The sequence below is a fragment of the Delphinus delphis genome, chromosome 8 (genome assembly GCF_949987515.2).
Source record: "Delphinus delphis chromosome 8, mDelDel1.2, whole genome shotgun sequence".
Classification (NCBI taxonomy): Eukaryota; Metazoa; Chordata; class Mammalia; order Artiodactyla; family Delphinidae; genus Delphinus; species Delphinus delphis.
In genome coordinates this window covers 17054695-17070068 of record NC_082690.1, presented here as the reverse complement: position 1 = coordinate 17070068, position 15374 = coordinate 17054695, and the positions used below count along the sequence as shown (strand labels likewise).

At 39.6% G+C, this 15374-nt stretch overlaps 1 protein-coding gene across 6 annotated transcripts in view; it reads left to right on the top strand.

Moving 5' to 3' along the window:
• Positions 1-14343, top strand: part of RNF214 (ring finger protein 214) — a 50721-nt gene extending 36378 nt beyond the window's left edge. For 4 of the 6 annotated variants that reach the window (XM_060017891.1, XM_060017888.1, XM_060017887.1 and 1 more), the window contains 9 exons: positions 9709-9805; positions 10032-10120; positions 10710-10800; positions 11002-11100; positions 11299-11675; positions 11810-11942; positions 12157-12261; positions 12537-12632; positions 13545-14343. In XM_060017891.1, coding sequence (XP_059873874.1) covers positions 9709-9805; positions 10032-10120; positions 10710-10800; positions 11002-11100; positions 11299-11675; positions 11810-11942; positions 12157-12261; positions 12537-12632; positions 13545-13610 — 1153 coding nt within the window. In that variant the 3' untranslated portion in view covers positions 13611-14343. Of the gene's footprint in view, positions 1-9708; positions 9806-10031; positions 10121-10709; positions 10801-11001; positions 11101-11298; positions 11676-11809; positions 11943-12156; positions 12262-12536; positions 12633-13544 lie in introns of those variants that run through there. The other 2 variants (XM_060017889.1, XM_060017893.1) reach the window with 2 other exon arrangements.
• Positions 14344-15374: the final 1031 nt, after the last annotated feature.

The following is a 15374-nucleotide window of genomic DNA, read 5'->3' as shown; positions in this document are numbered from 1 at the left end:
CTGCAACTTTGCCAAATTCATTGATGAGCTCTAGTAGCTTTCTGGTGGCATCTTTAGGATTTTCTATGTATAGTATCATGTCATCTGCAAACAGTGACAGTTTCACTCCTTCCTTTCCAATTTGAATTTCTTTTATTTCCAAAAATTTAAATTTTGATGACGTCCAGTTTACCAGTTTTTTCTTTTGTGGTTCCTGCATTTTGTGTCCCAAGAAATCTTTGCCTAACCGAAAAAAGAAAAAATCAGTTTAGTTAGAAGAATGACATTGTTTACATTTTTGTAAGCCTCTTTAATGGAACAAGCTTAATCCTCCTATCTACCTCTGCATATAATCTCCTGCAATATGTTGTTTTGGTTAAAGTACAGGAAGAAAATCTAGTGATATGCAGGTATGCAGTTGGAAAAGCAAGGAGTATTTTAATAGACTTTTTAGATAACTGTGAATATTCCTCTTTGACAGTGCTCCAAAACTTGACAGATGATAGTTTCTTAAAGTTTCGTTGCATCGTGGAAACTGAAACCACTTCAGTGATTTTGTACTGTTTTATTAAAATTCATTGTCTTAACTTGCACTTTGAGTGGATCTTTTAACTGTGTTGGCTAGGGAAGGAAAACCTTTTCCCTCTATCCTAGTAAGTTCAATTTCTGAGGCCTGTGAATTAACCTGACAAAGGACAGAGTAAGGAGAAAAAACCCAGTTTATGCATGCAACATGCATATAGTGAAATAATTCAGCAATGAGTAGCTCAAAGGAATAGTTAGAATCTGGGGCTTATGGGAGAACAAATGACTTCTTAAAGTGGGGGAGAAAGGACACTTTCTGGACTTTTGGAAGGATAAATGGGTTTTCAGGAGAACAAGCAGGAGTTTAAATTTGTGATAATATTTATATGTACAGGTATGAATAGTTTTTCCGTCTCCTTCAGGGCCATAAAATTCCACTGGAGAAGAGATTGAGGGTAGGTTTTATTCACATTCTTTCTTCTGGGAGTAGCTCTGCCCTGAAGAGGTGTTTAGGACAGTCTTATTTCCCAGAAATTGCTGCTGTTAGCTAGAGAAAGCTCTGAGAAGGCTTTCTTTCCTGTGTCTGTTGAATCTCAAATGTTTTCATCTTTTTGTTGTTGTTTCATTTTATTTTTTATTTTTTTGGCCGCATTGGGTCTTTGTTGCTCTGTGCAGGCTTTCTTTAGTTGTGGCGAGCGGAGGCTACTGTTCGTTGCGGTGCGCGGGCTTATTGCGGTGGCTTCTCTTGTGGTGGAGCACAGGCTCTAAGTGTGCGGGCTTCAGTAGTTACAGCACGTGGGCTCAGTAGTTGTGGCACACGGGCTTTAGGGCACAGGCTCAGTAGTTGTGGTGCACGGGCTTAGTTGCTCCGTGGCATGTGGGATCTTCCCAGACCAGGGATCGAATCTGTGTCCCCTGCATTGGCAGGCAGATTCTTAACCACTGCACCACCCTGGAAGTCTACAAGTATTTTCATCTTAAAATAATCTTTATACCAATTCGTGGGTTCCAAGTGGGCCCCATCATTGATTTGGTAAAACAATGCATTGATAATTAGGAAAATATTGCTTCAGAGTTATGCAGCTCTTCCAAGTGTTGATACATTTTATTATACAATGTTTAAAGAATCACATTTGTTGGGACTTCCTTGATGGTCCAGTGGTTAAGACTCCCTGCTGTCAATGCAGGGGGTACAGGTTCGATCCCTGGTCAGGGAACTAAAGTCCCGCATGCCGCATGGTGTGGCCCAAAAAAGAAAAAGAAAAAAAAAAGAAGAATCACATTTGTTTATATCACTGTGGATCTCATCAGAATAGTCTTTAAGTAATGGGAAGCCTTCAAGCTCCCAGTGGCCCATGCAGACTTTCCAAAATTCTGATCTTTACTTGAAAGCTCAAATGTTATTGTTGGCAACAAACACTGTCAGTTGTTTTCTTTGAAATAACAAGAGTAATTTGTTCATTTTTCAAGAACGTGTCTGCTAAGTACTCAAATTCAAATAACCATAGTTTCTCAGTTCTTTTAAGTAAAAATGATTTTACATGAAAAAAGAGGCTAGTTCAAGTTTCAACTCAAACAGTCTCACATGTGCTTTTCCTCAAGGCAACCATTGTATTTTGGCATGTAGCATTTCATAAACAGAATATTAAACAGTTATGTATTTAAGGGTTGAAATTTAAGAGGATTATTACTTTTGATGGCTTCATCAAGGGCATCCTGAAGTAAAAGTGCCCCCCTACTCCCAACTGCAAGTGTGTGGCATTAAAGAATACAATGACTAGTAGTATAATTTTGATGCCACTGCCTTCATTTGTGTATGGTGCCAATATTTGTATCCACTATAATTTTCATACAAGTAGGAGCAGTGCAAGTATCAACACAATTGTTCCCAGATAAACCATGAGATTCAAAAGAGTTATTCATCTTGGATTAGGTCAGCATCACTTGTGTTTGTTGCCAGGAATTCATACACGACATCATCTTCAGTGATTAGTTGGTGCCAATGCTAGATGAATGTAAACAAAATAGCAAGACTAGTCTTGTCTGTGGATTCGTCTATTTGTAAAGTAAAATTACAATTCTGCAGATGAGTTATTAACCAAGTCTTCAAATTTGCAGCAAAATCTTTAATTTGGTGAATTAATATATCATTAAAAAAGGGGCACTGCCATGATTTATTTTACTGACTTCATTCAGCAGGCATATAGCAATGTCACCTGTACCAAGTCGTGCTTCTCCAGTTAAGGAAGTACAGTAACTTACCCTAAGGTGCTTCAGTGGCTTTTTCATTTCTAGCTTGAAAGGTGTTAACAATTTTTAAGACTTGTAAAGAATTCATCACATCTGCATTTAAAATATTCAACTACTTTTTCTTTAAATTCTGAATGATTGATCTCAAAATGTCACTATAACTTAACTGGCATAATATAATTAGAAAATGTTGTGTTGCCTAAGATACAGTAAGATAAATTATTAACATCTATAAAGTCAAGAGAAAGATGACTCTTGTCATACTTTGGTTTCATATTTACAATTTTGCCTAGTTTTTTTGGAGTAGATTCTTCCTTTCCATGAGTCAGATAACTCTAGGCCAGTTGCATCTTTTTTAGTATCTTTAAATGTATGTATTGCAGTTGTGGGTTGAAAAAGTAAGTCTTCTAATCTCCCTGTTTGGAGTCAATGATTCATTCTTAAATATAAATGAAAAATTACAAATAAATTTTCTTTTATTTTAGAAAAAATTAAATTCTAAAATAATACATTTTAGATATAATTTAAAAATTGAGAAGAGTTTTCCAAAAATTTTTGAAGTGTTATTGTAAAACAAAATAACAAAAAGTACTTGTTTCTACCTGATGTGTGAACTTTGAAATATTACAGTAATGATTTATTGAATAGTAATGAGATTAGTAAGTATAACTAAAGATAGCTGTAAGAGCACAAACAGAAGTACTGAGAAGGAAAATACCTTAAATTATACCCTAAACCTACTACCTTAAAAAATGCTAGAAAACGTTAGAATACAGAAGCATATATTCCACTAGCCATCAGAGTGATGATCTCATTACACTTTGTGTAGTCTCAGGGAAACTCCATTGTAGACTCATGAAAGGATGAGAGTGAAAAAGGCAAATGAATTTAGTGTTATTATGAAACTAATATTGCTTCATAGACCAGGCCCTCAAAGGATTTTGGGGACCATGGACTGTGTTTTGCAAACTGCTGTTCTAGATTATTTCTTCCATACCTAGGGCTTCTACTACTATCTCTGCTAGTGACACTCTCATCTGTATCCCAGCCCAGACTACTTATATATCCCTTGCCTGCTGAACTGCCTGGACTATTTCCTCTGCTTGGTGCTCTGTTTCTCTTTGGTATTTGCATATGCTGTTTGATCTGCCCAGAATTTCCTGTTCCTTCTGTTCAGTTGGAAAGTTACTGAATTGTGAGCTGCTTGCGGGGCAGGAACTAGGCATCTTTATATCCCCAGCTTTTAGCAGAAATGTGTAGCACATTGTGCTGCTTGGTAGATATTGAGTTAAATTGAATCAAGGAAGAACTCTAGCCTCATAAACAAAAACTTTGCAGTGCATCTTAGGGTAAAGTTTTTTCTCTTTTTGTCTGATCTCATTCATTCTATTGGGTTGGCCAGAAAGTTCCTTTGGTTTTTAAATAAAAATAAAGGACACATTTTTCATTTTCACCAAGAACTTTATTGAACAACATATTCACCGTTTTGGTCCACTACCTTCTGCCATTTTTCAGGCAACTTCATAATTCCATCTTTTCAAAACTTTTTATCTTTTTGAGCAAAGAACTGGTCCAGGTACCTTTTAGTCTTCCAGGGAATTGAAATTTTTTCCATTAAGAGAATTTTGTAAAGACTGAAATAAATGGAAATCCGAAGGTACAATGTCTGGTGAATATGGTAGATGAATCAGAACTTCCCAGCCAAGCTGTAACGGTTTTTGCCTGGTCATCAAAGAAACAAGCAGTCTTGCGTTATCCTGATGGAAGATTATGTATTCTCTGTTGACTAATTCTGGACGTTTTTCATCGAGTGCTGCTTTCAGTTGGTCTAATTGGGAGCAGTACTTGCTGGAATTAATCATTTGGTTTTCCAGAAGGAGCTCAAAATAGAGGACCCTTCCAATCCCACCATATACACAACATCACCTTCTTTGGATGAAGACCGGTCTTTGATGTGGTTGGTGGTGGTTCATTTCACTTGCCCCACGATCTCTTCCATTCCACCTTATTGTACAGTATCCACTTTTCATCACCTGTCACAATTTGTTTTAAAAATGGAACGTTTTTGTTACGTTTAAGTAGAGAATCACATGTGGAAATATGGTCAAGAGGTTTTTTTCTGCTTAACTTACGTGGAACCCCAATACCAAAGTGATTAACATAACCAATGATGTGGTGCAAAAATCATTTGGTGCGAATGATTTTCAGCGCTTGATTTGGATATTTTGAGTATGTTGGCTCTCTCCCGAGTGGTATAACATTGATTGTTCTCAATTAATGTCTTGATTTGATCGCTATCCGCTTCACCTGGTCTACCTAACCGGAGCATCGTCCAGTGAGAAATCTCCAGCATGAAACTTTGCAAACCGCTTTTGACACGTTTGATCAGTCACAGCACCTTCTCCACACACTGCACAAATCTTTTTTTGGGTTTCAGTTGTGTTTTTACCTTTCTTGAAATAATAAAGCATAATATGCCGAAAATGTTGCTTTTTTCCTTCCATCTTCAATATTAAAATGGCTACACAAAAATTCACCAATTTTGATAAGTTTTTTTTTTAAACGCATGCTGATATGACAGCAGTCACAATACAGCCTAACAAAATTATCTCGAATGAAGTTAAAGACAACTAAGCGCTACTGGACCCATCTTAACGGAAAAAACCAAATAAACTTTTTGGCCCACCCAATATATTGGTTTGTATTAGCTTCAGTTCAGAGAAAAGACTTTTATAACCTACCTCAAATTCAGGACGGCCAACTCCTATCTATATTAACACATCCACCGGTATTTGTTTTGTTTCCTTTTGCCTTGTTTAGAGTATAATATATTCTGAAAGGAAGGTATTTCAGCTGAGGACTCAACATCTTAATTTTTAGTTCTGTCTTTGACTGTTGAGAATATTTCACAAGACACTTATCATCTGCTTCTCTGCATTAAAATCACCTGATTGCTACCACCACTTTTGGTGGAAAAAAATGTATTCACGTATTTTAGTTTCTCTAACATCCAAATGATAACTAACATTTCTTAAGTTCTTACTATATGGCAGAGACTGTCCTATATGTTCTGCATGTATTAACTCATTTAACCTGCATAATGGCTCTGTATGAGAGGTAGATTATTTTATTATCCCCATTTTTCTTTAGGAAAATGAGGCAAAGGTTAAGTAACTTGCCAATGGTTGCACAGATAGTAGATAGTAATAGTCTGGGTTTGAACTGTGAGTTTAGTTTGGCTCCAGAAGCTGTGCTTTTAACTGCTGTGAGAAGCTTCCTCTCAAATCTAATTACTTTTATCATTAACCTATGTTAGTACACATGCACAGATAGATGCTCATTATAATATTTATAATTGTGAAATTGAAAATAAGAGAATACCTAAATCAATAATGGGATATATGTACAATGGATAGTTACTTAAAAATCACAGTTTTGAAGAATACTTAATGATATGGAAAAATACATTAGGATGAAAAAGTAAGATAAAAACCACAGTTTTTGTTTGAAAAGCGTATATAATGGATTTATATGTTACATATGCATATATAAATATACAAATTTATTTTAAAAGACTGAAAAGAAGTATAATAATGATTTTTTTGTGGGTAGAGCAATTGTAATTGTAGAGCAATTTGTTGGATGCTTCCCATGGGCTAGGCACCATATTAAATTCTTCATGTGTGTTTTCTCAGTGAACTCTCCCATCAGTCGCATGATGTAGGTCCTACTCGTTTCTCAGATGAAGAAACTGAGGCCTAGAAAGATTAAGTAACTTGTCAAGGGTCATACAACCAGTAATCAGAAGAGTTGGGACCTCTGTATTAGGCTCTTTCTGTTTTTTTTTTTAAATTGAAGTATTGTTGGCTTACAATGTTGTGTTAGTTTCTGGTGTACAGCAAAGTGATTCAGTTTTATGTGTGTGTGTGTGTGTGTGTGTGTGTGTGTGTGTGTGTATATGGGTATTCTTTTTCAGATTCTTTTCCATTATATATTATTACAAGATATTGAATATAGTTCCCTGTGCTATATAGTAGGACCTTGTTTAACTACTTTATATAAAGTAGTATGTATCTGTTAATCCCAAGCTCCCAATTTATCCCTCCCTCCCCCTTTCCCCTTTGGTAACCATAAGTTTATTTTCTATGTCTGTGAGTTTGTTTCTATTTTGTAAATAAGTTCATTTGTATCTTTTTTTTTTTAGCTTCCACATATAAGTGATATCATACGATATTTGCCTTTCTCTGTCTGACTTACTGCACTTAGTGTGGTAATCTCTAGGTCCATCCATGTTGCTGCAAATGGCATTATTTCATTCTTTTTTATGACTGAGTAATATCCAGTGTGTGTGTGTGTGTGTGTGTGTGTGTGTGTGTGTGTGTGTGTGTGTACACATCTTCTTTATCCATTCATCTGTCAGTGGACACTTAGATTGCTTCCATGTCTTGGCTATTGTAAATAGTGCTGCTATGAACATTGGGGTGCATGCTTTTTTTGTTTTTTTTAATTAATTTATTTATTTTTGGCTGCATTGGGTCTTCGTTGCCATGAGCGGGCTTTCTCTAGTTGCAGAGAGCGGGGGCTACTCTTTGTTGCAGTGCGCGGGCTTCTCATTGCAGTGGCTTCTCTTGTTGCAGAGCGCAGGCTCTAGGCGCACGGGCTTCAGTAGTTGTGGCACGTGGGCTCAGTAGTTGTGGCTCACAGGCTCAGTAGTTGTGGTGCACAGGCCTAGTTGCTCTGCCGCATGTGGGATCTTCCCGGATCAGGGCTTGAATCTGTGTCCCCTGCATTGGCAGGCAGACTCTTAACCACTGTGCTACCAGGGAAGCCCTTGCATGTATTGTTTTGAATTAGTAGACTCTTTCTGTTTTGTATTTTCTAAATTTTTTACAATTCGTATTATTTACATGATGAAAAGCAAAATTAATTTTTTAAAGTATGCAAACGTATTGGGACAAGTCAGACTTGTACAGTCTGGTAGGATTTATTCATTGGAACCATTGATTCTTTAAACTAGCTAAGCAAAATAGCAGAAGCATGGGACTTGAAAGAAATTAGACCAAGCATTTAAAGAGTTAAAACATACTCAGTGGTTTCTATTATATCAAGGATTTTTGGGGCATCTACTATGGGCAACTGATTTTTTTTTTCTAGCATGGGTTGCAGTTAGTACCCCTTAGTGAAGTGAAATCTGTTACATATCTTACAGGCTAGTGAACGTATGGTAAGGCTGACCATTTTTATGACTGTTTAAGAATTCCTTAACCATTTTTGTTGTGGTTGCTAGTAGTTCCTTTTGTCTTGTTGGATCCCAAGGAGGTAGATGTTGCCAGATGCCCAAAGAAGAAGATTTTTCTGTGTGTGAATTTGTGGGATGTCCCCTGTGGACGTGGCAGTATTTTTCTAATATAATTGTAATCCCTAGTTGATAAATGAATTTAATGAAAATTAGAGGTGTTCGATGAACACCAATAGTCTTTAAGAACAGCATCATTCACAGAAAGCAGCAGCCATGTTTTCCTACAATCATCCCATCGTCACAGAGTGTCTAGTAGGCTAAATGGACCGCTGATTGACCCCTCAACGTATATCACATATTCTTATGGTAAGAGGATTCTGACTCCTCATATATTTTTTCACTTGAGGAATATGTGCTGTATTAGGAAAATACATCTACTTATAAACCTTTGTCTAAAGAACTGTTAGAGAAAGAAAAAAAAAGAACTATTAGAGAATTCTTCCTCTGGCAGGAAGTTTATTTGGAGAGGACAACACATGGAGATGAAGGAAGAATATGCCCTCCTAGTTGTATCTATTACATGAGTTGACCTTGTCAGCAGAGGGCCAGACGGATGTTAGTGAATCAGTAAATGAATGTGTGTGTAAGAGACACACAGACATACACACTTGTACTTTATGAAATAGCTAGCCAGGGGTGTGTGGAGAGCTGGGCAATGAAAAAAGGGACCTGAAACACTTACGTTAAGTGGATTTTTTCCTTTCATATTATATTTAAGGTTACTAAAAAAACCAGAAGATGAATAAAATTATTTCTCTCACCGTAGAAAAGTGGGAACATTTTTCTTAAGACAGAATCCTTCCCAATCTTTTCTTCTTATTTTCACCTTTTAGAAATTCAGTGAAAATAATGTACACATTTCCATACTGTTCTGTCCACTGATCTGGGTAATCCTGTTGCTTTTAGCTATGTAACTCATTACATTACAGTCAAGTGTAATACAGGGAAATTCTTCTGCTGGTTCTGTTCCTTTGTTGGCATCTTCGGTCCTGAGTAGAATGATCAACCACCCCACATCCTGGGAAATCCCTCATTCCTGGGCAAACTGGGACAGTTGGTCACCCTAATCCTAAGGGTGTATATTACACTCTAGGGATGGGGCTGGGGAGCTGGTGTAAGAATGAAGGAAACTGATGGAAAGGAAAAGTCCTGAGGTATGAAGACAACATTTTTTCCTTTTGAAGAATGTTTACTATAGCTAAGGATGTGTGAAAATCAGTAAGCCAGTATCTGTGTGGTTAGTAGTGAATTAGTGATTGCTGCCTTAGGGATAAGTATTTTGGGTTTAGTCCTGTATTCTTCAGTACCCATACCAAAAGACAAGGAGTCAGAGGAATGCCATTTTGATTTGAGCACTCCTGGATCATAGAAGAACATTCTGCCTTCAGTGGGTTTTGGTTCTAAGTACGCACTTTGTTCTGGGTAACTTTATTTTAGCAAATGGAGATGTGAACATTTTTACTTTCAAATATAGGGTGATTATGCAATTTCAGACCACTTTAAACATAATTTATATATATCTATAGTTAATACTTAGAGTAACACTTCCTCTAACATACTAGGTAGACCAGTTTCAGGTTTTACTTTTGCCTTGGTGTTCCTTAGCAAGCTTGTCTTTCTCTCCTAAGTCTTGTTCTTGGCTTCTTACCTTACAGAGAAGTGTGGGAAATGGAACTGGATAGACTCAAGAATCAAGATGGTGAAATAAATCGAAACATTATGGAAGAGACAGAACGTGCCTGGAAGGCAGAGGTGAGAATAGCCGCTATGTTGAAGCTATGTTGAAGGTCTTGATTTTGGGCTTCCAGATGGTGTGTACTTTTGTTATGGTATCAATACTGTACACTAAGCTATTTAAGTATTATACCGTAGAGCCACTAAGCATTGTTTTAACTATCTAAGGGTAGCTTTGTGTACGTAAAATTAATAAAGTGTGTGTGTGTGTGTTTGTGTGTATGTGTGTGTATGGTTTCCTTAGATCTTATCACTAGAGAGTCGGAAAGAGTTGTTGGTATTGAAACTAGAAGAAGCAGAAAAAGAGGCAGAACTGCACCTTACTTACCTCAAGTAAGTACCTTCCATTTCTGGGGTCTTAATGGCCCTGCAGTTTTGTGTTTTGGAGGCATTTCTTTTTAGGTTTTGAAGCCCTGGGCCAGCTAGTCTGGCACTTATTCTGTCTTCACGGGGAGTCATCTCTGTGTGATAGTAATTTGTTCAGCGATTTCTCTTCCCATACTCTAAACTTCCTCACTCTCTGACTCTTCCCTTTCTACAGTCTTATAGTTTTGTACTTTTTATTGTATTATTTCCAATTGGATAAACAGTATCTCTTATGCTGTCAAGCATAACAAATGTCTTTGGAGATTTGTTTCTTATACAGTCATTTCTCCTCTTTCTGCCGTGAAATTTGGAGGACCCCCGTGGCATTTTCAGCCAGACAAGAGCCCTCTCTCTGTGGTTGGTCCGCTTTCTCCAATACTTGTTTTGCAAGATGCTGGAGTTAAAGTGAGGCGAACGGCTTAGAACCTTGACCTTCTCCTGCACATGCTCCGACCTCTTCTCTCCAGGCCCATTAGCCAGCTACTGTTCTGCTATCTCAGAGAGTTAGGAATTGGGTTTTCTTTAATTCTGTAAATTACTGTTGGTTTCTTGAAAGGTCAACTCCCCCAACACTAGAGACAGTTCGTTCCAAACAGGAGTGGGAGACAAGACTGAATGGAGTTCGGATAATGAAAAAGAATGTTCGGGTAAGTGTAGTGATGCGTGATCATTGAGTCAGTTAATCTGTGCTTAAACACTTCTGGTGATAGGGAGGGACCTTTTGCATTGCCCTTAGGGCCTGTCCTACCACTCCTCTTGCTTTCCTGATATAGGATGGTGCTCTCTTTTTAGGCAGGCTCATTCTGCTTAGCAGTAAAGGATAATTCTTGCTTTTCTCTCTTTTCTAGGACCAATTTAATAGTCATATCCAGCTAGTGAGGAATGGAGCCAAGCTGAGCAGCCTTCCTCAGATCCCGACTCCCACTTTGCCTCCACCCCCATCAGAGGTAAGAGCGCTGGCTTTGGGGAGTCTACCTTTGTGTGTTGGTGGCAGAGCCTAGAGTCTTTCACTTGTTCTTTTTATGAAGATATCGGGACCATCCTTATTTGGTACAAGAAACAGTTGCTCACTGATCTCTGCTCCAGTTTCCTAAACTTTCATTTTCTTTCTCTCCCACTTGTCTTCCACCTCGTCCCCTCTGCAGACAGACTTCATGCTTCAGGTGTTTCAACCCAGTCCCTCTCTGGCTCCTCGGATGCCTTTCTCCATTGGGCAGGTCACAATGCCCATGGTTATGCCCAGTGCAGATCCCCGTTCCTTGTCTTTCCCGATCCTGAACCCTGCCCTTTCCCAGCCCAACCAGCCTTCCCCACCCCTTCCTGGCTCCCATGGGAGAAATAGCCCTGGCTTGGGTTCCCTTGTCGGCCCCCATGGTCCACACGTGCCCCCTGCCGCCTCCATCCCACCTCCCCCAGGCTTGGGTGGTGTTAAGGCTTCTACTGAAACTACCCGGCCCCAACCAGTAGACAAACTGGAGAAGATTCTGGAGAAGCTGCTTACTCGGTTTCCACAATGCAATAAGTAAGTATCTTTAAGGATTAATTTTAAAAGTGTTTTTCAGAGAAATGTTTATGGGTTAAAATAGGAGAGGTTTCATAGATATTCCTCATGAGTGTAGTATAGAATCTCTCCCCCTCAACATTTTTCTTTCTTAGGGCCCAGATGACCAACATTCTTCAGCAGATCAAGACAGCACGTACCACCATGGCAGGTCTGACCATGGAGGAGCTGATCCAGCTGGTAGCTGCGCGACTGGCAGAGCACGAGCGGGTGGCAGCAAGCACTCAGGTAAGAAAAGCTACTTGGCGGAGAACTCAGACCTGCTGAGATGTTGGGGAAGAGGTAGATTTCAGAAATATTTGGGGTGGGAAGAAGCATTGCAGCCAGGGGTATCTGGCCTGCTTTCTTCCTTTGCTGCGCTGGGAAATGAATGACTTCTCTTTGTTAAATGCCCTGTTTCTCAGATGTTCCTCCCTCACTGTGACAACGTTTCTGCCCACAGCCCCTTGGTCGGATCCGGGCCCTGTTCCCTGCTCCATTGGCCCAAATCAGTACCCCAATGTTCTTGCCTTCTGCCCAAGTTTCATATCCTGGGAGGTCTTCACATGTAAGACTCTATTCTTTGAAAACTGGGATGTGGAGAAGCTGGGGGTGAGGAGGGAGTGGGTTTATAGGTGGAGCGCAGGAAGAAGCCGTCATCTCCTCAGCTGGGTTGTTGACAGCCCCAGCTGGGAAAATGCAGGTACTCTGTATTGGAACTTTTCTTTCTTTTGGTATAAAATCTTTTTGCTACATGGAAAGAGTAGATGGAATCATGGGCATATAAGGCAAGGAGGCCCAGAGGTTCCTTACTCTTTTGACTGTCCCTCCTCTGCTGTACAGGCTCCAGCCACCTGTAAACTGTGTCTAATGTGCCAGAAACTTGTCCAGCCCAGTGAGCTGCACCCAATGGCATGCACCCATGTGCTGCACAAGGAGGTGGGTGCTGCATGCCTTCCTCTTTTTTCCACTCTTTCTTTTTGACAGCTGAGATCGTTTAATTTTCTTGAACATTGTACAGTGTTGACGCTCATCGTTAATATCTAAACATAAGGTTTCAGTAAACCGTGGCTTAAATGTCAGCAGAATTCAGAATACTGGCAGCTAGGCTCTCCCAGCTTCCTTCTACCCCATTCCCTGTAGGGGACTGGACTGGGTAAACAGTTCATACTAGAACGCCGATAGTCACTGCCTTGGAAAATTGACAATAAGATATACATATCTAACCATTGTTTCAGACGTATCATTGCCAAGAGACTTTGCTTAGATGAGAGGAATGGAATAGGGAACCTGAATATGAGATTAGTAACTCCATTAATAAAATAGTTGGAAGGCTGACCTATTAGAGATTAGCTTCACAAACTGACAAGTTATTCCTGTCTTTTATGATGGTACCAGACAGAGTTAAATCTCTTAGCACCAGGGATGATTTTTTTTTTTTTACTATTTTGTTCATTTTGTTTTTCTAAGAGGTAGAAACTGAATTTATATCTAAATTCTTGGTAAGGGAAAATCCTGAATAAGATTTGAGGGCAATGGGTATTAGGAGATGGAAGCTCATCTCAGGCTAAATAGATGGCAAGAAGGAGCAGGTCTGTAGACAGTCAGCAGGAAGCAGCTTCTCACTGTCATTAGCTGATTGTTAATGTTCCCTGTAAAACAAGATCAGGTTCACCTGCTCTGAAGACTCTTCTGGCGGTAAAAGCCAGTGAAGCAGCCCTTCCAGTCCCCCAGTGAGCTTTTCTGACTCAGTAAACATCCCTTAGACCTGTTGAACCTTAACAGCGCTCTCTCCCCTCCTTCCCTCCGTCTTTCCTGATGAACCTGAGGTATGTCTTTCTTTCTTTCCAGTGTATCAAATTCTGGGCCCAGACCAACACAAATGACACTTGTCCCTTTTGTCCAACTCTTAAATGACGGACCTGACTGGGGAGGAAGAAGAGGAGAAACTGATGTGAACAGGAAGCGCGGGTTCAAGATTTCTAAAACTCTATATTTATACAGTGACATATACTCATGCCATGTACATTTTTATTATATAGGTAATGTGTGTATAGAAAGTCTGTATCCAGATGTTCGTAAATGAAAGTATGTATATTATGCAGAAATGGTCTGTCCCCCTCACCTTTCAGTTCCTCTGGGGGAAGCAGATTGTAGGTAAGATGGTATTTAATTTGGCCTTGAAATTATGATATTCCTGCCTAGGGCTGTTTTCAGATGCAATATAAAAACCATCTAGGAAGCTGCTCTTGCTCTAAGGCCACCCTGCTCTGATTTGGCTCAGCCTCTAGTCCATTTTCTTAAGGCTCATGTACGCCGATTTGAACCCTGGTGCTCACCTGCTGTCCAGCCAGATGCCTTGCTTATTGAAAGCCTCCGGAAGCCTCAGTGCTATTCTAGCCCCCCTACTCCAAATGGAGAAAATGAGACTGATTGAGGAAAAAATATATAACCCTGATAGTTTGATTTTTCGTTGAACATTTTACTGTTTTAACACTCATTATTTGTACATAGACATTAGGTTTACAGAATAGTCTGTTTACATCAGCAAAATTCACAGTCCAAGAATAACAACATAACCAGGTCCCGTTTCCCCCATGCCTCCACAAACTTCTGTCCACCCTACTTCCTGGATAGTCATCTCTTTAGAAACTAGCATAGCCCACAGGTCTTTCCTGGGCCAAGCCATCCCTTTCCACCACTGACTTGGCTTCTGATCAAGCTTTCACAGACCAACCTTGTGAAGTCCTCACCGCTTCCCCTTCACTTCTGGTCTTCTAGTCTAGCTATCTCCCCTCCCCTTGAAGGTTAAGGCAGTTGGTTCACAACCAAGTTGTTTGGTGACCTTGGGTGAGTTCCAGGCAGGCACTGGGGTGAGGGGATGTCTGTGCAAAATTCCTTTCAGGATGATCTTGGGATATGGGTTTGAATTTTTGAAGCAAGAAAGCTATGGGGGACATGCTTCCTGTCCTGGGACAAATGGAGACCAAAGTGCTGTGAAGAAGGGAGGTTAGATTTCAGGTTTATAAGTCATTTGTTCTGTCGGTAGCTGTCTGGAGCGAGGTCATTTTTCCACCTCTGCTTATTGAGCACTTCCAGTTTCTAGGTTTATACCGAGGAAAGCTGCATTTCTATTACAGCTTTGAATCCTTTCCTGTCGCTTTATCTTTACTCCTAATGGAAATGGCTTCAGCTCCCTTCTCTTTTGGAATTAAAAAAGTAAAAATTAAGCAGTAATAAAAAAAAATTAGCTCCAGGAAAGGATATTATTATATTACCAACAGGTGAATTTTTCCCATTCTGGGACCTGGAAATGCTTACTCGCACTAGTGGTACATATGAGGGTAGCAAAGATTTTTCCTTTCAGAGCCAAATAATTCTCTCCTCTCTCTTTATGTTACTCTTCCTTGTCTTTCATCCTTGCCTATCAGCTCATGAACATACTCTTTCTCTTCTCTGGTCTTACTTGTCCCGGTTTATTGACTGGCAACAGTGTAAGGAAATGGACTTCCTGGGATGTCCTTGGCATCTTTTAGGATGATGGAAATGGCCTGAGTACTCCCCACTGTAGAGGTCAGATGACCCACTTTCTTTGGTTAATGAAATATTAATGACTCTAGTTTGGTAGCCATCATGAACAGGGAATGTGGCAAAATGGAAGACCAGTTCCTTTGTTCTTTT